This window comes from Nerophis ophidion, linkage group LG22 (assembly GCF_033978795.1).
Source record: "Nerophis ophidion isolate RoL-2023_Sa linkage group LG22, RoL_Noph_v1.0, whole genome shotgun sequence".
Taxonomy (NCBI): Eukaryota; Metazoa; Chordata; class Actinopteri; order Syngnathiformes; family Syngnathidae; genus Nerophis; species Nerophis ophidion.
Window position 1 is genome coordinate 23,772,701 of NC_084632.1, and position 24,228 is coordinate 23,796,928.

At 37.7% G+C, this 24,228-nt stretch overlaps 1 protein-coding gene across 1 annotated transcript in view; it reads right to left on the reverse strand.

Annotated features, from left to right (window-relative positions):
* tprb (translocated promoter region b, nuclear basket protein) overlaps positions 1-24,228 on the reverse strand; it is a 56,670-nt gene that overhangs the window by 26,042 nt on the left and 6,400 nt on the right. Inside the window, exons 9-33 of the mRNA XM_061883556.1 lie at positions 21,962-22,049; positions 21,732-21,872; positions 19,983-20,080; positions 19,683-19,880; positions 16,281-16,388; positions 15,977-16,203; positions 15,614-15,777; positions 15,335-15,477; positions 12,390-12,538; positions 12,166-12,328; positions 11,946-12,080; positions 11,738-11,878; positions 11,397-11,565; positions 10,957-11,123; positions 9,300-9,452; positions 9,086-9,202; positions 8,773-8,976; positions 8,509-8,696; positions 8,199-8,346; positions 6,207-6,344; positions 5,833-5,964; positions 4,552-4,673; positions 2,863-3,073; positions 2,635-2,778; positions 1,089-1,287 (exon numbers count right to left, since the gene is read on the reverse strand). Of these exons, the coding sequence (XP_061739540.1) occupies positions 1,089-1,287; positions 2,635-2,778; positions 2,863-3,073; positions 4,552-4,673; positions 5,833-5,964; positions 6,207-6,344; positions 8,199-8,346; positions 8,509-8,696; positions 8,773-8,976; positions 9,086-9,202; positions 9,300-9,452; positions 10,957-11,123; positions 11,397-11,565; positions 11,738-11,878; positions 11,946-12,080; positions 12,166-12,328; positions 12,390-12,538; positions 15,335-15,477; positions 15,614-15,777; positions 15,977-16,203; positions 16,281-16,388; positions 19,683-19,880; positions 19,983-20,080; positions 21,732-21,872; positions 21,962-22,049 (3,847 nt within the window). The remainder of the gene's footprint in view (positions 1-1,088; positions 1,288-2,634; positions 2,779-2,862; positions 3,074-4,551; positions 4,674-5,832; positions 5,965-6,206; positions 6,345-8,198; positions 8,347-8,508; positions 8,697-8,772; positions 8,977-9,085; positions 9,203-9,299; positions 9,453-10,956; positions 11,124-11,396; positions 11,566-11,737; positions 11,879-11,945; positions 12,081-12,165; positions 12,329-12,389; positions 12,539-15,334; positions 15,478-15,613; positions 15,778-15,976; positions 16,204-16,280; positions 16,389-19,682; positions 19,881-19,982; positions 20,081-21,731; positions 21,873-21,961; positions 22,050-24,228) is intronic.

Below are 24,228 nucleotides of genomic sequence, written 5' to 3' on the forward strand. Positions count from 1 at the left end.
AGTCTTCCCCTCGTCATGTTTCTTGTAGTTTTAGCACTTCCATAGCAAGTCTACTGACAGATCAAGATAAAACTATTCGCTAACTTGTATTACAAATGGCAACAGCAGCGGATGTATATGCGTGTACGAGTCAGTTTGCAGTGATGTGCAGTAATAAGTTACATGTAGGTAAACTATGTAGCTTAACTACATTTGCCAGTAACTTGGTGGTAATTTAGTTACTTTTTGAGCTACGTAGCTTAAGCTATATTTAGACTCATGTAGCGAGGTAGCTTACATCAAACCTACAAGCTACAAAGAGACAAAATGGACTGCTAAGCCAGGCGCAAAAATAAAACTTTTAAGTTATTGTACCGCCACTGTTGTGTGAGTTTTATGGTAAAAAAAATTGTATAAAATATTTGTTAATTAAATCCAAAATGTATTGGTGCAATACGTATTTGGGCATCTAGTAGACGTGCTTTTTTTCACTCACTCATGCGTTATTTACGAGTTGGAATGCATTAAAACAAATGCTTTTTTTTCACTCACTCATGCGTTATTTACTAGTTAGAATGCATTAAAAAAAAACATCCATAGTCATGTCTTTCATAATTATCGTGAACAATAGACAAAATTCCAAAAAAGTGCAGTTCCCTGTCAAGGGATTGAGTCCTCGGTCAGCCAGAGGATCAACAATAAAGAATCAGAATGTAAGATGATCATGTACTTTTTTACACAGTAAGTTCTTTGAACTTACTGTGTTTCTAGTATCTTATTTTGGAGTTCTGTATTTATTTTGAAATTCGATGCACATTTTACATTATTTTCCATGTTAATGAACAATACAAATAGGAGTTAAAACACACATGCGCAAATTTTTTTTTAACAATAATTTCTTCACTTGGTGTTTTGTAAAAAAAAAAAAACATCCTACAAGTTATAATAACCATTATCACTGAGACTTGTCCAGGGTGTACACCACCTTCCGACTGATTGTAGCTAAGATAGGCACTAGCGCCCCCCGCGACCCCAAAGAGAATAAGCGGTAGAAAATGGATGGATGGATGGCATTATCACGAAAGGTACTGGAAGGAATACCGTCTTACTTGTGATCTGGCTGATCTTTTGTTTGGCAAGAACTAAAGCCTTCTTGGTCTTCTCCTCTTTGTCGGTCATCTGCTTTCTCAAGGTGTCCTCCTGAGAAGATTTATCCTGCAGTTCTTGCCTCAGTCTGTTCAGCTCTGTCTGCAACCTGGTTGACTGTTCCTGTACAATGTGCATCTCTGCATCACGCTCTGCAACCACCTGTAACAGGCCAAGAAGACAAAGTGCATATATAACTACATATTTTTCCCGTTTGTCTTACAAATAAATGTATGTACTCTTTGCAGAGATAATAGTACTTCAATGAGAGGGTAGAAACATATCTCAGTATCAGTTATTTTAATAAGACGTTTTACCAAAACTTCAGAGCTTTTTTTATTTTTAATAAATATTGTTTCCTTACATTTTTTATCTGTTTTGGCCTATCCACATGCTTTACTGGTAAGTAGACGGTATAACAGTCGATAAAACTTAAACTAAACTATAAATCATCTATTGGTCTTTGTTGCCATCTGGTGGGCTTAATGCACATTTTGGTTTGGGAGAAATATGCGATAACTTAGCAACATGATTGATTATGTGAGAAGTGAGCACGGCATTGGCTGTATCCTTTTGATTCAAGCAAAACAGTTCTAATCTGTGGCATAAGCACATTATAAGTGCATGGTATCCGTTAGGGTTGTTCAATAATACGATACAATATATGCAGTATATATTTATGTTGTTTTGTAGTGTGGAATGTTATAAAAAGTTTGATCGAGTGAAATTACTCAGAACAACATTCACACACTAGGGCCAATTTAGTGTTGCCAATTAACATGGTTGGTATGAAAAAACATTCTTTGACAGATTACAGTCAAATAAACTCCTTATAAAGTTATATAATTCTTCCATCTGCTCCTTTCTGATCATGGAAATGTATAAGAAACAAAAAACAATGAAAGTGTCAACTGTACGTGGCTTGTATGTATTAATTTTCATGAAAAGAATAAAAAGTAAATGATGACGACTGAAGTCATGACACAGGAAGTTGAGGCGTTTTTTTACTGGGTACTTTCAAATACATTTCAGACTTGGACAGCTTGTAAGTAATATTCAACTCTAATTATTCAATACTTGTTCATAATGACAAATGTGGTGTTTTAGATTGAATTGTTGTTCACTTAGGGACACTTCCTATATACAGTATGTCTAGTTTGTGGGCTTAACGGTTGTGTCTCTGCTAGCTCTTAGTAGCATATAACCTACCATTTTTACCTTTTCTAAATTACTTGATTAAAATACAACGACAGACCAAACTTCTGTGCTCATTGAGGACAATTAGATGTTGACCTACTGTTGAGCTTTGCACAAGTAAACACACTACAGGACTGCTTGTATCTGTGCTTATATTGGAGCCTTTAGATGTGAGCTAATATAATCAGTTACTTTTTTTTGCTGATATTGGACTATTATCAATATCGGATCGGGACAATCCTAGTATCTGCCTGGTTTGTCCCTGTGAAATACAATCTGTCAAAGTGAGAAAGAACATGTTGGACGACTGACCCGATTGATGTTCTCTAGTTGTCCCTCCAGGTCTTTAATCCTGGTGTCAGCTTGGCTCAGAGAGTCTCTAAGGCCTTGCAGTTCCTGAACTGATGCTTGACGAGTCTCCTCTTCTTTGGATGGGCCCGCAGCCTCAGCTACCACCTTTAAGCAGTGCAACAAGAAAGTTCAATTGTGATTTGAGAATGTAAGTGGTGGACTGTGTTACTTAGTCTTCAGACCGCTCACCCTGTCATGTTGTACTTTGAGCTCTTCATATTGTGTCCTGTAGCGGCGCGCAATCTTCCTGACTTGGGTACAATTCTTTATCTTCTCCTGGATTTCTACAGTCTTTTTTGTTATTTCCTCTTTCAGCAAATTTCTCTCATCAGTTAACTTATTTAAACCGTCAAGCAGGTTTTGAATTTGGCTTTGTTGAGACGTTGTGATATTGCTGGCCCTAAACAGATGTTGAGACATTGGAACAAATTAGGAAATTAAGCACATATTTAATGACTTCATTGATTTGAGTTAGAACAGCCAAAAGTTGAATTGTTTTTTAAGTTTATTTCGAACATGCATACAGTTACAATTATGACACATCAAATATTTCCATTTTCTCAATGCATGTCCGATAAGGAATAGGAAGAAGTGAAACTCCTTAAGCTCCTTTTTCCTGAATAAGAAAAGGAGCTTACTGCTTTTTCACTTCATAGCAATTATTAACATATTTGTTCACTTCCTGTTCTCAATTTGCAACACAATTTAAATAAATGAATATTAAATACAACAGTTATTATAAATAAACAGTTACCGGTAAGTACATTTTGATTCAAATAATGAGATTAATAAGATTATCTCATTTTCAGGAAGGGTCATGATGTTTATCAGGATATTTCCTCTTTGTACTTTGTAAACATTTGAGTTTGTTGTTTGGTTTACCAGATCATATTAGTACATTGACTTATTTCCTTAATCCATTCCATGATTTAATTTCACATTGAGTGTGAATGTTGTTTGTCGTGTGGGCTCTGCGATGAGGTTGTGAGTTGTCCAGAGTGTACCTTGCTTTCCGCCCAAATGCAGCTGGGATAGGCCCCAGCAGCCCCATGACCTCAAATGAGACAAGCGGTAGAAAATGAATGGATCGATAAAATATGCTCAAAGCTTCAGTGTTGTACTTGCATATACACGTTTTAAGTTTCATTTTTCCCCTAAGGTTATATTTCTCCTCTTTTGTTAAGAATTGTTATAGGTTATAATAATTATAATAGGTTATAGTTTGCATTGGGCAAAATTTTTACGAATTGCAAATGTACCAACATATTGAATTTTAATATCTTTGGTTCAAAGTAGTTATTTCTACACAATAACTCAGATATTAAGTATCAAATTGTAATTGTGAATTTGTGGAAGTTAAAGAGATCATACTAAAAAACACATTTTCTTAGCTGTTGGTAGTTACATCAGCAGATGTATGGTAGAGGTTTAATCGAAGAGTTATGTCTGCCATTTTTAACCAGTTGTAGTCAAAAAGTTGCTTATTTTTCTCTATCTTCTTGTTGTGGCGAAGACCGGCTCGTACATGCATGCTAAAATGCTGCCATTTCTAATAAAAAGTAGAGTATAGTTCTAACTTGTCAGTAGATTCGATATAAAAACTACAAAATGGCTGACTAAGTGGAGACGCAGTTAAAGGAGGCTTGTCCTTGAGGAGGGCTTAAGCACGTATTTAGAACGCACAAAAATGGTGCATTCTGAAGAGACACCCAGAAAGCGGCCTTAACATAATAAAACAAAATATATGCAAAATTTGGACCAAAGAACCACCATGACATGTTGTAGACCACAAGGAAATGTTGAAAATGTAGAAAACTAAATAATAATATGAGCCCTTTAAATAGATGTGTACAAGCATTAATAGTATAAATTACTCACCTAGTAACCTCTGCTTTGATCTTGCTGTTCTCTTCAGTGAGTTGCTGGATACGTTTAAGGTGTGCCTCCTCAGAATGGAGACGCTTCTCCGGTTCTGAATCTCTCTGTTGGTTAACCAAATACTGGAAAAATCCGAAACAATGAATAAATGGTACGGCAATAGTAATAGTAGCAAAATGTATTTACTAAGGATGTAAATGTATTCAAATCTCACAGTATGATATTATCACGGCATTAAGGCCATTGTACGATATTATTGCAGTGTAACAAAAAAAAAAAGATGGCTTGGAAAAATGCGTCAGTGGAGAAAATTAGGGGCTACTTATGTTAAGGATAATCACTATAAATAACTGTAAAGAAACACAAACCTAATGCTCAAATGTTGTAATCCTATTTATTACTACCAAGAGGTATTTTCAGAGTGCAAAGAACAGTGAAAGACCAGTGTTTCAAGTAACAGGCAAACGTAAAAAACTTTAATTTGAGTGTCTTTGAACTGACTATTGTAAAAATGCAACCATGAGGAAAACTTGTTTGAAGAGGCATTGAGTGCCAATGTATTAAATGACATTGAAAATAACTTGTGAAATTCTAAGTTTGTTGGCATTATTTGCGAGGAAAGTGTAGATGTGGTGTTTTTTAAATGACTGCTGATCTACATACAGGTGAGAATAATCAATTAAATGTGTCATATGCATGTATGCCCTGGCACTCAATTATCATAATTTCATGACCGAAGCAAAAAAACTTTTTACACTTTTATACTGAAATAAATACACCTACAACTTAATTAAAAAAAATACCAGCAGCGGTAAAGTTTAGATTCATGAAGGAAAGAAAAAAGTGAATGAATGTTTATAACTGAATAAATTTACATATGCATAAATATTTGTTTTCTTTTGTATTATTTTTTTTGATTAATTATGTAACGTTTGACAACCTTTTTCCAAAACACAATATACAATGTGAAATATAACAGGATAATGCATACATTGACCATTTGTTTTCAAAACGCTTAAAACAAAGTGGGACCCCAATAATTTACTGCGGGACCCCATTTTCATGACTTGATGGGTTCCCTGGGACCCCATTTTGAAAATCCCTAGTGCTAACACTGAGAAGTTATTGATTGTTTTGTCTTTTCTTAATTAATTTTCTTTAATTGTAATTTGTTTAATGAAATCTAATAAGTGCTTTGCACTTCCAGGCCACCGTACATGACTACATGTATAGCAAACTAGACAATTTGTGGCCCACAGATTATTCAGGTGTGTCACTGACCTGTGAACGAGCCTTCCAGCGCTTGATCTCCTCGTCCATTAATTTTTTTTCCATTTGCAGCATGCCACTTTTCTCACTTAGCTCAGTGTTTGCCCGTCGAAGTGGCAAAACATCTAACTCCAATTTTTGGACCTGAAAAATAAATGGTAAATATTCTAGAGAAACTACTAGCTACACAGACTGTGTAAAAGCTATATTGTGAAGCAAATTTCTGAAATGCAGCTTTAGAAGTCAACTAAAAATACCAGTTCCTCCAAAGGATTGATAGAGTCAGTGTATCTTGTCAACTTTCAGTTCTAACTGAACCATATGAATATTGTTGGAACAAAAAATAACATACAAACACCGTACAATTACAGAAAGAGAAAATATACCTTAGCTTGGATTTGCTGCAGTTCCTGCTCCAATTTTTCTTTTTCCTCTCGAAGCATCTTGTTTGTCTCCATTAGGATGCTCATAGTTTCTGTTTTTTTCATCAGCTCATCATGCTGGGCCAAAGTCTTTGCAGTCACCTGAAACAAGAGAGACTCGGGTCAAACAATATTGTTCAGTTTAATCTCAGATATTATATTTAGAGATGTTCTAAACAGGGTTTTATTCTGCCAATTCCGATCTTCCACGAGTGAGCTCGGCAAATACCGATCACATGTATTAACCGTATCCATCCATCCATCCATTTTTTACCAGTTGACCCCCTAAATTTGTCAAATTGTTTATGGTGAGGGCTATTGAGAGTGTAACAATATCAACACAATACTTAATTACTTGGAAAAATTTATTCTCTTTAACTACATGTTAGAACAATAATACCCAACAACTAAACAAGTTACCTCAAAACCTGAAAAAAATATTTCGAAAACATAAAAATATCTAAGTTATCTATAGTATTTGTAATATACTGATACCACTTTTGTTTCAAATAATTTGTCGATCTGCCCTTCTCTTACATTTCATGTACGGACTGTAACAATGCTGACACACTAACAGGTATTTTACTCTCTCTCTAGACTCTTATTAATTTATTGCTGCTTACTTTACCCTGCATTGTGGTTCCATCTATACTTCTTCAACTTTAGCAAGCAATTATTTCTCGTTGTTGTCTAAAGTTAGCTTAGCTATTACCATGCCTGCTACTGGCTTGCTACAAGTGTGTAACACGCTTAGATTTCATAACAGAGGTGATTATTTTAAGATTAAACCAGCGGCTCCGCACTGTGTATGGAGACACGTAATTAAAAATAAATACAGTTTCAGCTGGAGAGGGATCAGCATTAAAAGGCCTTACTCAACAATTGCGATCATTTACTTTTTCGATGTGCGATCAATCTGCACATCCCTAATATTAGCTTATTTAACTAACGTATTTTTCGGATTATAAATCGCTACGGAGTATATGTCGCACTGGCCGAAAATGAATAAAGAAGGAAAAAAAACATATATAGGTCGCACTGGAGTATAAGTAGCATTTTTGGGGGAAATGTATTTGATAAAACCTAACACCAAGAATATACATTTGAAAGGCAATTTAAAATAAAAAAAGAATAGTGAACAACAGGATGAATAAGTGTACGTTATATGACACATAAATAACCAACAGAGAAGGTGCCTGGTATGTTAACGTAACATATTATGGTAAGAGTCATTCAAATAACTATAACATATAGAACATGCTATACGTTTACCAAACAATCTGTCACTCCTAATCGATAAATTCGATGAAATCCTCTTCCTCGATGTCGCTTCTAAACAACTCTGCCAACTCCAAAGGTATGCGCCGCTTCCTCTTGTCGTTTTCTGCTGCATATTCCACTATGTCCAGCTTGTAATCTGCAGTACACGATTTCCTTTTCGGTGCCATTTTTGTTCAGCCCTTCTCAGTTTTTATAAGTTACTGCCAAAGTTGAAATAATCCGTTTTAATAGCTGCCATTACCCTCCCCCGCCGAATTCCTATTGGTTGACGTGTGTGTGACAATTGCTGACATTTTCTTCGTCTCTTCCGCGAATGAGATAAATAATGTTATTTAATATTGTACGGTAATGTGGTAAATATTTCACACATAAGTCGCTCCAGAGTATTTGTCGCAACCCCGGCCAAACTATGAAAAAACCTGTGATTTATATTCCGAAAAATACGGTAATTCACAAAAATAAATTTGCACACCACAAAATGTTGTTTGACACACGCTCTTATATAAGTGAATGAGAAAGGGTGTAAAAATGTTGACTGTTACTGTATAGATAAACCAACAAAACATTTAATGGAGAAAAACACCCTTCTTCCACCGATTTTTTAAGTATTCTTTTTGACACTGCAGTAAACAATAATCATTAGTAACAGTATGGATCAGGAGAATAGAAAAATACCTGCATCTTTTCTCGAGCAGCACTTAAGCTGTCCTGGAGTTCTTTTACTTCTTGCTCCAAGTGTGCAACCCTTACACGGTAACGCAAACTCTCCCCTTGTGCAAACTCATAACGCGACTCTGCAATCTCCTTTTCACGCCGCACAAACCTGTGACACAATGGGGAAAGGTTTGCAAGTACTTTGTGTCTTTTTTACTTTCATATCATTTAAAAGGTACTTTACCAGGTTGTCTCCATCAAATAAAAGCTACTGTCCTTCTCATTCCCTTATCTGTGCGGTATTAGTTTTGCTGTGTAATATAGTTCCTACCTGAGAATCTCAAGGACTTGGTCTTGAGATTTGCCTTCTTCAGACAGGGAGATGTTCAGAGGACTGACACTTGGACCACGTTGCAAATTTTCAGCCATCTTGCTACTCATTGCTTGGATTTGCTCGTGCAGGAGGGTGTTCTGCTTCTGCAACTCATCATACCTGCTCTCTATCTTGGACATCTCCTCCTTGGAAATCACAGAATAGAACACAATTTTAAGACATCAATGTCATGACTCATCTAATCCAGTTTGGTCAAATTACCTTGAGGATCTTTTCCTGCTCCCCCCAGGAGATCCTAGCCTCTATTAGCTCAGCATTAACTCGTTGGAATCTTTCCTCCAGTTGATGTTTAAGCTCAGACGCCTGTAGAACTTGAGTCTTAGCATCCTGGAGAACCTTCACATCTGCTGCGTGCAGTATCATCTCTTGCTCATACTTCTCTTGAGCTTCGGCCGTTAGTTTAGCCTTAGAAATGGGAGAGACATTTCTAAATGTACCATCATTAAACACAATCTAAGTTCTTGAATGATTGATAAAAATCTAGAGGCCAATAAACGTTATTGTTGCTTTTTACCTGCTCTTGGCTGTCATGTAAAGCTTGTTGCTGCTGGGCTTCAGCAGCGGATAAACGCTGCAGTGCTACCTGATGTTCCGCTTGGGTACTGTTTAGACTCCTTCTAAGACCCTCCATCTAATACGGAGAAAAATATGCAATTACATTTTTTTTTATTTTTAGAATTATGTGCAAAATTTTCACAGACCGATATATAACAAATAAAATGGATTACCTGCTCATTTAAAGAGGCAATGGTCTTCATGTTTTGCTCTACGATATTCAGTTTTTCTTTTTCTGCATCCAGGAGCTTCTCCTCAAGCCTGCGGTGCAGCGCCTCGGCCTCCTTCATGCGAAGTTCAATGGATGCACGGGCCTGCTCGGTTACCTGCACAAAAAACATTTGAAAATATGGTCTATTGGGAAACATAAAACTTATTTTGCTGCTGTATTAGAAATCTGCTTACAAACAAAACCTATATTTATAAAATAAAAATGTTTTATTTTTGCAAAAAAGTCTTCTGTTGGTTCTTTATTGATGTTGCTATACAATACTTATTAAATCACATTTTATTAGTCTCTTACTTCTTCTCTCTGTAGCACTTTGAGATTCCAGAAATATAAAGTGCATTATACATAAAATCCATTTTTACCATAAACAGTATACAGCTTATGTGAGTACCAGTTTCCATAAAGGCTACTAGTGTTGTCCCAATACATCATTGTCACTTCTGATACGATACAGATATTAGAGCATTGAGTATTGGCCGATAAGGATATTGATCATATTTATAAGTGTGTGAATAGGTGAATGTACTGTATATCAGTGGTCCCCAACCACCGGGCCGTGGCCCGATTGGTACCGGGCCGCAGAAGAATTTTTTATTTAAAAAAAAAAAAAAGAAAAAAAAATAGATTTTTTTATTTTTTATTAAATCAACATAAAAAACACAATATACATTTACAAATAGTGCACCAACCACAAAAAAATCCCTTTTTCATGACAAAAACGTCCCTTTCTCATGACAAAGAAGAAAAAAAAAAAAAAAAAAAAAGGACACCCCCCCTGGGCCGCGGGACAAATTATTAAGCGTTGACCGGTCCGCGGATACAAAAACGTTTGGGACCACTGCTGTATATTGTAAAGTAGTTTAAGAATTGTTTCAGGTAAAGTTAAGTGCTATATACATACATACAACTCGTTTACCATTTATCTAATTCAATACAATATTAGCAGAAATCATACACCTTTATCATCTTATAGAGTAGAATGTATATTTAGTGGGCAATGTTAGAAAAGGTTTGATCAAGTGAAATGACTCATAGCACAATGGTAGGTTTGAATAAGACTAACCCATTTATTCTTAACCGTCTGGAATGGACTTATGCTGTCCTGTAGTTGATGTGGAGTGCTATGTTTTTTGTGTGAAACCTAGCAGCCAAAAATATCAATCAACTTAAACTCAAGAAGCAGTAAGTTGATGCCGATATGGTTATTACTGGAAACTTTCTAATGTGCTTTTTTTCTGCCTTGGTGGTTTTGCATTTGTAAGTAACATGCAACTATAAATATTGGGTACCTGCTTATATCTACACAGATGTTATAGGCTGCGATATTGTTCAATTAAGAACACTTATTAGTGTAGCCCATAACCTAATATACTTACCTTTTGTAAAGGATTTCAATAAAATACAAGAAAAGACAAACTTTGTGCGCTTATTGGAAGATATTTAGCAATTAACTGGCTATCCAGCTCTGTACAGGAAAAGACACTGCTTGTATCAGAGCGATCTCTTGGAAATTATTGATGCAAGCCAACAAAATCAGATACATGTTTTTTTGCCAGTATCGGACTGATATCAGATAAATTTAGATCTGCAGCTTACTTCACCTGTTTTTCTTTCTCCAGTGAGTCCTCCAGACTCTGAGCCATGGCTCTGTACTGCTCCATGCTGGAAGTGGTTGTCCTGACGCTCTCTGCCAGATTCTCTGCCCTTGTTTCAGCCTGTAGCAAGCGACTCTGAAGATCCTCACGCTCTTGACTTGAAACTTGTAAACCTGAGTGCAGGAGTAAGTCAGTAATTGTTGAAAAACAAACAAACAAAATCAAAAACTGTGTTTACCCTACCTACTATAGGTCTGGTAATACATGTGATTACTAAAACAAATTATTACAAGGTATAAAGCCAGTCAAGTGACTATTTGTGTTGCTGAACTGGATGAATGTTGGTGTATACTAGAGTGGTAATAGTCATCTCTGTGCGCAATATATATTAACTGATGTATCTTGCTCAATATAATAGTATCTACTGTGTGTTTGTTTGCTCCAACCTCTAGTTACAGGCGTGGAGGGGGAGCCCAAGATGTGGCGTGGTTCACTGCAACCCTGTTGCACTCTGAGGGAGTTAAGCTCTACTTCTGCAGCATTCAACATATCTTTCGTCCTCTGGTGAAGCGCTGCCTGGGTCTCCAGTTGCCGCTTTGCTTCTATTACCTGAATCTTAACAGATCAAGGACATTGAGTATTATGAATATTCTTTCTGACCACAGGTCAATGTAGGGTTTTAGAATTGTGCAATCTATTAGGAAATTTGAAACCTAACAGTCAAACTGTTAGGTCCGACAAACCATGGCCTAAAATAGACACACAAGAGACCAAAAATATTGCTTACTTCCTGGTTTCTGCTCAGCAAATGCCGCTGTTCCACCTCCTGTTCCAACCTCTTCTGCAGCTGTGAAATCTCTTGTTCCTGCTTCTCAATCTGACTGTTGAGACGCTGGCGTGTGTCAGTATCTGAGCGCTCAAGCGTGGCCTATAAAACATAACAAAATATATTGTGAACTGCGTGGATGCCAGTGTGTGATATAATCAACGGTTACCTGAATAGCTTGAAGATTGGTCAGCACCATGTTTTGGCTTTGGTGCTGGCTCTGGATTTTCTCTTTTTCTTCATTCAATCTAGCCTCAACCAGCTTAAGCATGTCTCTCTCTTTACGCAGACCCTCAGAAAGACCCTTAGGGGGAAAATAAATAACCGTTAAATGGTGAGACTTCACAAAAATATACACGGTAGTTTCTCTAGGTTATGTAAACAAATACCTCTGCCATTGAAAGCTTTTCCTGAGCAGCTCGTAGATCCTCAGTTAATGTATGGATGGTTTGCTCATGCTTCTGTGTTGCACTAGTCATCTTTTGCTCTTTCTCTCGGAGGGAAGCAATCTCTTTCCTGTAGCCCTCAACATTGTCCTGTAGCATCTCATACCTAAAATTGTGATCGAATTAAGTTAAATAGAAAGGGTCCTGCTTTCAGTGTTATAACACACCTCTTGGAAGCGAACTCCAGCTGTGTTGCTGTCTTGGCATTCTGGGAGCGGAGGTCTGATAGCTGTTCCAGAAGTTTGTCGTTTTGCTTGGTCAGTGTCTTGTCGCTCTCTACTCGCTCTTTCTTATAGGAAGAAAACACCTCCTGCAGCTGCACAAGCAACAATACCAATTTTCACATCATAATTTATTCTAAGTAATAAATTCTGCTCTAATGGGATGTGTACTGGAACTCTGGAACACAATGACACATGTGCTGATATAATCAATAGTAACCAGGTAGAAACAATTCACATTACATTGGTGTAGGGCTGGGCGATTATGTGATCATGATCATTTATCACAATTAATTTGAGCTTGATCATGGTGATCAGCTGTTAGCATATTTATTCAATCAAACATGGGTGGAATGTCTGTTTGAAGTTATCACAATAGTAAACAGTAGGGATATAATCTTGCACGGAACAATCCGCCTTTATTTTCTGTGACCATGTGGGTGTGTTTGTGTACGTTTGCGTGAAAGTTTGTTTGTGAGAGCGACCATCTCGTTCCACCATCGTAAAAGTCCTTCTCCTAACAAAGTGAAGAATGTTCAATCTGCGATGTGTCTCTTTCCCCTTACAGAGCTGAAGTGCAGCCCAGAAGAACAAAATCAAAAAAATATGACTTAACACTAGGATAGAAGTTGAAACAACTTTAAAAAGGAGCACAGACTTTCGTGACAGACTTTAGTTTCACTATCTGCAGCAGCTCACCAGTATTCCTCCTCCGAATGCGGACTTGCAGACACTCACAGAATGTCTATGTGACTGTATTGGTCCTGACTGGGGGAATCAACACATCCACTGATTTAATCAGAAAAGGCATATATATATATATAACAATTTTTTAATCAGACTTTTTGTTTTTGTCTGCAAAAAATAACATGTACTAAAAAAAACCTCTGCAGACAGACACACTGTGTTCTTTTTGTTTGTTTGCGGATAAAAAATTAAAAATTTTTTTTCCTGACATTGTTTCCTGGGTTACCTGTACAATAGCACCTTGGGTAAACGCAATCATATATATGAACAAAAGGACAGTTGTCATGTTAACATACATTACCTCGATCAAACATGGTGAAAATGTTTGCTACAAGATACTACAGTAGTAAACACTAGGGATGCGGTACTCGGTATAATCCTTATTTCAGTGTATTCATCTAGTGGCACTGAAATAAGGTGTAGATATTGCCATGTCAACTGTCATGGCTGTGTTGCGACTGACAATATTTTTTGCAGTAAGCATCTAGCTAAAATGCTTAAGATGAAACACATGAAAGGTTGGTTGTATTTAATCTAAAAAAGGACTCACCCACCTGGAGCATTGTGCAAATAATGTATTGTGAACAATAGGGATTGGGCAATATGGCCTGAAGTCTATATAACTACATACATACATATATATATATATACATATACATATATAGATAGATAGATAGATAGATAGATATCTATCTATCTATATATATCTATATCTATATATATATATCTATATATATATATATCTATATATATATATATAAATATAACTATATATATATATATATATATATAAATATAACTATATATATATATATATATATATATATATATATATATATATATATATATATATATATATATTGCAGCCCGATGTGATAACTATATACATTTTCACAATATAATATTTGGTATGTAAATGTTAATAGAACAATTTCAAAACAGGTTACAAAGGCTCATACTTTGGCTACTGACATATTCGGTAACACATTGCGTAATTTCTGCTTATATAATTTTCTCAAAACTACTATTAATTTACTTGACAATTTTCTGGTAATAACTAGTTACTTTCTGTTGTAACATGGGTCTATCAACACCTCTTTTAAAATGTAAGACACACTCATTCTTCTGTTTTATTACTTTAAATCAGTTTTGAACGATACTAAAAATGTGGGTATCAATTCAATACCAAGTAGTCACAGCGGTATAATTATTCAAAACATTTTCACGATCATTGAAAGATTGAATTTTTGATCACAATGATAATCAGACAGTAACACAGGATGGGGGTGTAACAATATCAGTTAAATAATTGAATTATTTCCTACTACTCTGATTTAAATCCTTATATTTGTGCCGTTCAACACCTCCTGTATCCAGGGACTTATTTTTTAAATTTGTAAACAATAACTAAAGGGAAAAAATATTTATTTATAAAAACAATACCAATCTAACCACTGTCGTATCAATCTTATACTGATACTATATTTGGTATGGTTACTATCAATATTTGTATTGAGCCACCCATCTTTATTTACATTCAAAAGGTCCAGCTTGCGTTCAGCTTGTTTTACTACGATGAGTACCGGTAGTCTAGCATTTTCAACTATTCCTTGTCCTCCAAAGATGATGATGTAGAAAGTTTATTTGCCGCCATGGAGGCAAATATTATTGACTGAGGAGTGGCTTTTTACTGTGGAAGGATTTCAGCAAAAGCAACAACGCTACAGTGCTTTGAGTATGCATTAGTTTTTTTATTGTGGTCAAATTTATGGGAGACTGCTATAATGTGTCAACCTGCATCATCACAAAATAAAAGTATTAAAGCTCTATTGTCAGCCACATTTTTATCATTTATATTATATATTATCTATATTGCACAACCTTATTACGCAACTTAATTTTGTTTAATTTATATATGACTCTTGCATGTAAGATTAACTAGCTCATTTACATGTAAATTTACAATATATACAAGCAATGAATAAGTTGTCTTCAAGGTTACACTGAGTTGTGGTGTAAATTACTGCATTGAACTTTAAAATAGTAAATTAGGCAAACAGGTTTTAAATAACCTGCTAACACTTCGGTAGCATTTAAATTTGAAGAGAATACATGACATGCTAACGTTCCCTAGCTGTGTTTACCTGTCTCAAGGCTGCCTTGGCCTCCAACGCTTCAGCGGAATCGGTTGCCATGGAAACAAGTGCAGCGGGTGTCCCCGTGGTGGGAGTGGATGCAGGTGAACGGCGAGGCGTAGACGTGAGGGTGAACTCCTCAGGTGATTTACCTTATACAGAAAGGCATGAAGCCTTTTAAACACTGCTATACAGATCGAACTGTAATTCTTAACGGGGGTGCACACAAAATTCAATCTCTTTGAAAAATATTTTTTTCAATTCCATATACTCAGTGAGCATCGTTACCTTGCTGAGGGAAGCTGACTCCTGTAGCTTGGGCCAAGAGCACCCGGTACATGTCCCTTTGCTTCATGATGGATTCAGTCATCTTTATCTGCTGGCTGCGTTGCTCCCTCAGAGACTCCATCTCAACCAGCGTGTTCTCCAAACTCTTCTCCAATTCATTGCGCCTGTGATCGTTAAACTTGAATAGCTTAGTATCAACAGTAGTTTTTTGAGGAAATGTTTCAACACTATGCTGGAGCCAATCGAGATAGAGGTGAGGTTACTCCCTGAACTTGCTTGCAAGTGAAATATCAAGACACATGGAAAAACAATGAAGAAGAATCATATAACACTTGAAAATATAGTTAAAAAGTATCAACATACTTATTGCCAGAGTCTTCCAACTCTTCGTTCTCTTGGGCCTCACTGAGATCCCTGAGGGCCACCAGTAAACGCTGATTCTGCTTCTGTAACTCATCCACACTTCGGAAAGTCACCAGGTGTTGACTGATCACTTCCGATGTGCTGCTGACATCCACTGAGCTCAACTCCTCATCAAGAACCACATGGTTTCCCCGGGCCTCCTCGAGCTCAATAAGGAGCACACGAACCTGGCGGGAGAAAAACGTTTAAGTTTTTTTTATCTAAAAACATAACCTCAAACAAGCTCTTTGAAAGAGAAACCTACCTGCTGTGTCAGGTCTGCAAGCTGGAGGTCACACCTTCGATTGTCCCTTTCTAAGACAGTGGAGCGCTTGTTGGCTTCATCTGCTTCATTCTGCAGGCGGTGCACCTCCTGAAATATGCAAACAGCCCTCTTCATGGCGCTGCTCACATTGCTACATCATGAGACTAAGATGACATAAGTATTGGCATTGCCAGGCTGCAAACAAAATACTCTCAAAAGAAAGTGGCTACTGAGCAGAGAGTTTCCTCTTCAGGTTGCAACAGAGATACAGAAAGACTGGAAAAGTAAAAATTTACTGTATGCCAGTGCTATTTAACTGGCGGCCTGGGGCCCAAATCCGGCCCAGGAATGACACCTGAGCTTACGTCAAAACTTGGGAGATGCATTTTTTGCAGCAAATTCTTAAAAACACCACAGTGCTCCTGTTGCATGGAGGAACTTGGACCACTGTAGACACATCGGCAGATCCTTGCATTGACATTTCAACCTTGCTAGCAAACATAAAACACTTGGGTCTAAGCTTGTGATTTACATAACCGAGGAATCCCTCAAGGCACCCCTTTAAGTCCTCTCCTTGTTGGAAGTTTAATGTTTCTTTTCCATAATGTGATTATGTCATTAAGGTGTTGCTGTAGCTTTTTTACTTCAGATGCAGTCAGTAGTCATTTGTTCAACTTCTTTAGTTATACTAGTAGTGTTCCTTCAGGTTCCATTTGAGATACCGTGCTTCTCATCATTTCGTCTATTCAACTGGTGGCTTGATAAATGCAGTTCACATAAACTTGCGAGACGCTCACATTTTTGATACAGATTCTTAAAAACATGAGCGTGCAGTCATAGAAATCATCTTTGCTTTTTTTTTTTTTTTTTTGCAGAGGTTTCTTAAAAACAGCAGGGTTAAGGGTACGCCTGCAACTCTGGCAAAATAAATACAAAAAAAGCGTAGGGGAAATCCAGCCCCCCTGGTCCTTAACTTTCTGGAAATGCGGCTACCAAAACAATTTAGTTGAAAATCCCTGCTGTATGCTATTAAGTGAACATTTGAGAAGTGTTAGGTTTTCACAATATAGACGATATGAATTTGACCGACATCACAGCTGTTAATACTTTCGCCATATCGTAATAATGAATGTTGATCCCAATTTGACAGCCACAAGCAAACGACCGCAAAAGACTCCTTGAAAGCAAACTCTCAGCGAACGTCCTTCCACAGTGAGTCACAAATCCTTGCCTCCATGGCAGCAAATAAACTGGTTCTTACAAGTATCATTGTCACTTGGGGATGACAAGCTAACATGCTACACATCACATAGTCCGAGGACACAAGAAGCCATGCAAATCACTAAACTAGAGCTCTTCCATGTAAACAGGGATGGGTGAATCGATACAAATAATGTTATATACAGTGATTAGTGCACTATTTACTTTAGTTTGCTCAAAATATTGTCTGTAATGCAAGTGAATCATTTTAATATAGAATTTGTATCATTACACCACCATCCTGTATTTTTTCTGATAATTGTGATCAAAAATTAAATCATTATATGATTATTATATCTTGAAATGTCTATTGAATCATTAAATGATCCTGAAATATGTAATATTGCCCAAAAATAATGTTAGGTATTGAAACAACAGAAGAATAAGTGCTTATTATATATCAATATAAGTGTAGATAAAGCCATGTTGTATAAGAAAGATATGGCGGCATGGCGTAGTGGGTAGAGCGGCCGGCCAGAATCCTGAGGGTTGCAGGTTCGCTTCCCACCTATTGACATCCAAAAAATCGCTGCCGTTGTGTCCTTGGGCAGGACACTTCACCCTTTGCCCCCGGTGCCGCTCACACTGGTGAATGAACGATAGGTGGTGGTCGGAGGGGTCGTAGGCGCAAACTGGCAGCCACGCTTCCGTCAGTCTACCCCAGGGCAGCTGTGGCTACTGATGTAGCTTACCACCACCAGGTGTGACTGAGTGATGAGTTCCCACTTCTCTGTGAGCGCTTTGAGTGTTTAGAAAAGCGCGATATAAATCTAAGTTATTATTATTATTATTATTAATGGTAAATTAACAAGTAGATAAATAATAATTTTGCAAAAAATAATACAACCGGAGAAGAACTGATGTTACTGCGTACCCCAGTAGCTCAATCGAAATAGTTGTATTATGATTTATACGCCAAATAACATATGTATATCGTTATAACAAGAGGCTATATCGTAATATAAATTTTTAACAAATAAATTAATAATAATTTAGAAAAAATATTTCAACCGGAAAAGACCTGATGTTACTGCGTACCCCAGCAGCTAAATCGAAATAGTTGTATTATCATTTATATGCCAAAAAACATACATACACATATATATATATATATATATATATATATATTGTTATAGCAAGAGGCTATATCGTAATATAAATTTTAGACCATATCGCCAAGGACATAATTATTAAGTTAATAAAAGTCTATTTAATTTTACACGAGTACCGTATTTTTCAGATTATAAATCGCAGTTTTATTTATAGTTTGGCCGGGGGTGCGACATGTACTCCGGAGCGACTTATGTGTGAAATTATTAACATATTACCATAAAATATTAATTGTATTTATCTTATTCGCGGAAGAGAAAATGTCAGCAATCGTCACACACACGTCAGTAATCCTCACACCCACGTCAATCAATAAGAATTCGGTCATGGCAGAAGTGCATTGTGGGTCATGGAATGCCAACTGCTATATGCTATATGTTACTGCCGTAGCTATTAAAATGGATCATTTCAACGGTGGCGGTAACTTATAAAAATCTGAGAAGGGCTGAGCAAAAATGGCACCGAAAGGGAAATCATGTACTGCAGATTACAAGCTGGACGTAGTGAAATATGCAGCAGAAAACGACAAGAGGAAGTGGCGCATACCTTTGGAGTTGGCAGAGTTGTTTAGAAGCGACATCGAGGAAGAAGATTTCATCGAATTTATCGATTAAAGTGACAGATTGTTTAGTAAACATATAGCATGTTCTATATGTTATAGTTATTTGAATGACTCTTACCATAATATGTTACGTTAACATACCAGGCACCTTCTCAGTTGGTTATTTATGCGTCATATAACGTACACTTTTTCAGCCTGTTGTTCACTATTCTTTATTTATTTTAAATTGCCTTTCAAATGTCTATTCTTGGTGTTGGATTTTATCAAATAAATTTCCCCCCAAAATGCGACTTATACTCCAGTGCGACGTATATATGTTTTTCCTTCTTTTTTATGCATTTGTGCGACGTATACTCTGGAGCGACTTATCATCTGAAAAATACGGAAATTTTTTAACACATTAACAGTAAAAGAAAACTGAGCCTTTGCATAAGCTTTTTAGCACTTAAAACAACCATACCATTGCTTACCTTCACAGCCTGTTCCAGCTTGGCTGAAAGATTCGCCACAGATTTCTGCATGCGCTCGTGCTCGTCCCTCTGCCTTTTTAAAATGGGGGCCTTTGCCTCCACTTCTTGCACAATGTCATCCAGATACTTGTTGACCCGCTTATTCTCCAGGCGCTCCAACTGCAGCTGCTCCTGGCTTTCTACATATGCACTATACAACTGAAAAAGAAGGCGCAACAAAACAGTAAACAATGTAAATCAAAATGCCACCGGTACAAAAAATAAACCATCAAGTGTATCATCGGTCGAAATGACACGCACTTCGGTCAGTTTCATTCCAGGTTTGATTTTTGCCACGGCAGTTGCTGTAGGAGACACAGTTGTCATTTGCTCCTCTGTGAGCACAGATGATGTACCAGCTGGACATGGACGCACAAACAAGGGCAAAAGTCATTCTCATAAAATAAATAATAGTCATCATTTCCTATAGTTGTACATACTTTGGTGTATAGCCCTTTGTTTTCAACTGTGGTTGTTCTAAAAGGGGTATTACCAAATCCTCTTTCTTGGGCGCATCGATTACACAGAGCGTATCAACCGTTGCTCTGTGCTAAACATTAAAAATAAGATCATAAAACAGTGTGTTACAATGTCTACTCTTGCTGGGATGCCAAATGAAAAGATGTTTTATATCTTTCTTGCGCTGCAAATTTGGAATAATCTTCACTCCGCACATAAAAAATGCTTCCCAGCAATGTCGCGATGGTCTTTTGCTACGTTCCATTTGACGAGAGCCTAATACCGTATTTCCTTCAATTGCCGCAGGGCACATAGAATCAACTGCCTTGAATTACTGCCGGGTCAAACTCGCTTCCCAAAATAATTAGCGCATGCTTAGTATTACTGCCTGGTCAAACTCGTGACATCACAAGTGACACTTCCCCTGACATCATTTTCTAAATGGAGGAGGCTGATTTCAATACCGGTAATTTGAAACCCCATAAAGGGAAGAAGATTAAGAGCTATTCAGTAGGATTTAAGGTCCAAGCTTACATCACACTCAAATTTTTACTACATACCTTTGGTAAGTGCCGGAGTGAGAAGAAGTTTTAAAATAATTAGCGCATGCTTACTTTTACCGCATGCTTTTGGTAAGCACAGGAGTGAGAAGAGGTTTTAAATTAAGTAGCGCCCTGGCGGCAATTCAAGGATATACATTAGTATCAAGTTTGGATTTTCAAATTTTGTCCAACTTCTCGGCAACTTTCTACTATACAGGTAAGAGGCATTATTTATAATCTAGTATCAAAGATTCCGAACTCAAAGGCAATACAGCAACAGAAGATGCAGCTCAAGCGCCTTCACTATTTTATGGGAGGTTATTACCAACGTTATTACCAGCTCAAGCTAGCTAGGAGCGGTATAGCTCAGTTGGTAGAGCGGCCATGCCAGCAACTTGAGGGTTGCAGGTTCGATCCCCGCATCCGCCATCCTAGTCACTGTCGTTGTGTCCTTGGGCAAGATACTTTACCCACATGCTCCCAGTGCCACCCACACTGGTTTAAATGGGAAAATTAGATATTGGGTTTCACTATGTAAAGCGCTTTGAGTCACTAGAGAAAAAGCGCTATATAAATATAATTCACTTTATTTCACTTCACTAGCTAGTACCTTGCTACTTGCTAGTGGTCGGAGGAGCAACTGTGAGTATGGTAATGTGTCACAACGCCAGGAAATTAATTGTTTGGTTTTAGTTCTTGCAACAACAATGTCACTATAGCTTGGTTAAAATGCAGGTCATGACACGTAAACCGAGCACTGTTGACGTTTCTTTAATATTTTATTAGGACACTTCACACTAGTAATAGATTAATTCCATGAACTGCATTGTTAGCCGCAGCTTACTAGCAGTTTTTGACCATTCAGAATTCACAGAAAAGAGAAAGACGTGAGTTGTCTCACATGGGTAAATTATAGGTAAAATTCTAAAAAAAAACCAAAAACAGAGCAGGCCTTCAAGAACGTTACCATGCATATCAAAGAGTTATAGCACAACTGACCACAAATTACCTCTAAGTTTAGAGTTAGACAGGAGATCATTGGCATTGTCTAATTCCTTCTCAAGCACTTGGATGCGCTTCTTTAGCTCTCCAACGGTCTTGTCTGAACCAGCTTTGGTTGATTTCAAATCCTCTTCAAGAGCTTTGTTGGCTGTGGCAAAACGAAAGGGGCACAAACCACAAAATGTAATACTTTGCCTCCATCTTAAACAAATGAGAAATACAGTAATGGCCTCTCACCTATCCCTGCATCTTGCAGCAATTTATGCAACTCGTCCACTGCTTGACTCAGCTCTTCACTTTTCGCCTCAGAATCAGCTGCCGCTCCCTGCAGCCACAATCACACATTAGCATCTATTAAAAAGGGAACTGCACATTTTTTGGAATGTTCCCTATTGTTCACAATCATCATGACACAATTGCATCCTAAATATTAAATAAACGTAAATAAAAGTATGCTCACTTTGTTATTTTTTTGCAAAAATAAGCTAATTTAGAATTTGATGCCTGCAACATGTTTCAAAAAAGCTGACACAAGTGGCAAAAAAGACTGAAAAAGTTGAGGAATGCTCATCAAACACTTATTTGGAACATCCCTCGGGTGAACAGGCTAATTGGGAACAGGTGTGCGCCATGATTGGGTATAAAATCAGCTTCCATGAAATGCTCAGTCATTCACAAACAAGGATGGGGCGAGGGTCACCACTTTGTGAACAAATCTGTGAGCAAATTGTCGAACAATTTAAGAACAACATTGATTGGCAACACTAAATTGGCCCAGTGTGTGAATGTGAGTGTGAACGTTGTCTGTCTATCTGTGTTGGCCCTGTGATGAGTTGGCGACTTGTCCACCTGAATGCAGCCGAGATAGGCTCCAGCACACCCCGCGACCCCAAAAGTGACAAGTGGTAGTAAATGCATGGATGGGGGGTTTTGTCAATGAGCCATTGCAAGGAATTTAAGGATTTCACCATCTAAAGGAAGTAATATCATCAAAAGTTTCAGACAATTTGGAGAGATCACTCCAAACCAACATTGAATGCCCGTGACATTCAATCCCTTATGCAATACTGCATCAAAAACAAACATCAGTGTGTAAAGGATATTTCCACATGGGCTCAGGAACACTTCAGAAAACACTGTCAGTAACTACAGTTTGTCGCTACATCTGTAAGTGCAAGTTAAAACTCTACTAAGCAAAGCGAAAGCCATTTATCAACCACACCCAGAAACGCCGCCGGCTTTGCTGGGCCCGAGCTTATCTAAGATGGACTGATGCAAAGTGGAAAAGTGTTCTGTAGTCTGACGAGTCCACATTTCAAATTGTTTTTTGAAACTGTGGACGTCGTGTCCTCCGGATCAAAGAGGAAAAGAACCATTCGGACTATTATAGGCGCAAAGTTCAAAAGCAAGCATCTGTGATGGTATAGGAGTGTATTAGTGCCCAAGGCATGGGTAATTTACACATCTGTAAATTATGTGTAAATTGTTATTGTAAAATGTTAATGCTGAAATGTACATAAATGTTTTGGAGCAACATATTTTGCCATCCAAGCAACATATTTTTCATGGACGCCCATGCTTATTTCAGCAAGACAATGCCAAGCCACATTCAGCATGTGTTACAATAGCGTGGCTTCGTAGTAAATGAGTACGGGTACTAGACGAAGGAGCTGAGCGGGAAGGCAAAGCTCTTAATTTTTACCGGTCGATCAACGTTCCCAACCACACCTATGGTCATGACCGAAAGTACAAGATCACGGGTACAAGCGGCCGAAATGAGCTTCGTCCGCCGGGTGGCGGGGCTTTCCCTTAGAGATATGGTGAGAAGATCTGCCATCCGGGAGGAGCTCAAAGTAAAGCCGCTTCTCCCCCACATTGAGAGGAGCCAGATGAGGTAGTTCGGGCATCTGGTCAGGATGCCACCCGAACGCCTCCCTAGGGAGGTGTTTCGGGCACGTCCGACCGGTAGGAGGCCACAGGAAAGACCCAGGACATGTTGGAAAGACTATGTCTCCCGGCTGGCCTGGGAATGCCTCGGGATACCACGGGAAGAGCTGGACCAAGTGGTTGGGGAGAGGGAAGTCTGGGCATCCCAGTTTAGGCTGCTGCCCCGGCGACCCAACTTTTGATAAGCGGAAGAAGATTGATGGATGGATGGATGGATGATTATTTGCAAAAAAAAATGTTTCTCAGTTCGAACAATAAATATCTTGTCTTTGCAGTGTTTTTAATTGAATATGTTGAAAAGGGTTTGCAAATCATTCTATTACGTTTTTTTTACAATTTACACAACGTGCCAACTTTACTGGTTTTGTGTGTGTATATATATATATATTTATATATATATTATGTATGTGTACATATATATATATATATCCATCCATCCATTTTTTTTACCGCTTGTCCCTTTCGTGGTCGCGGGAAGTAATGGGGCCTATCTCAGCTGCATTCAGGCAGAAGGCAGCGTACACCCTAGACAAGTCACTTCATCACAGGGCCGACAT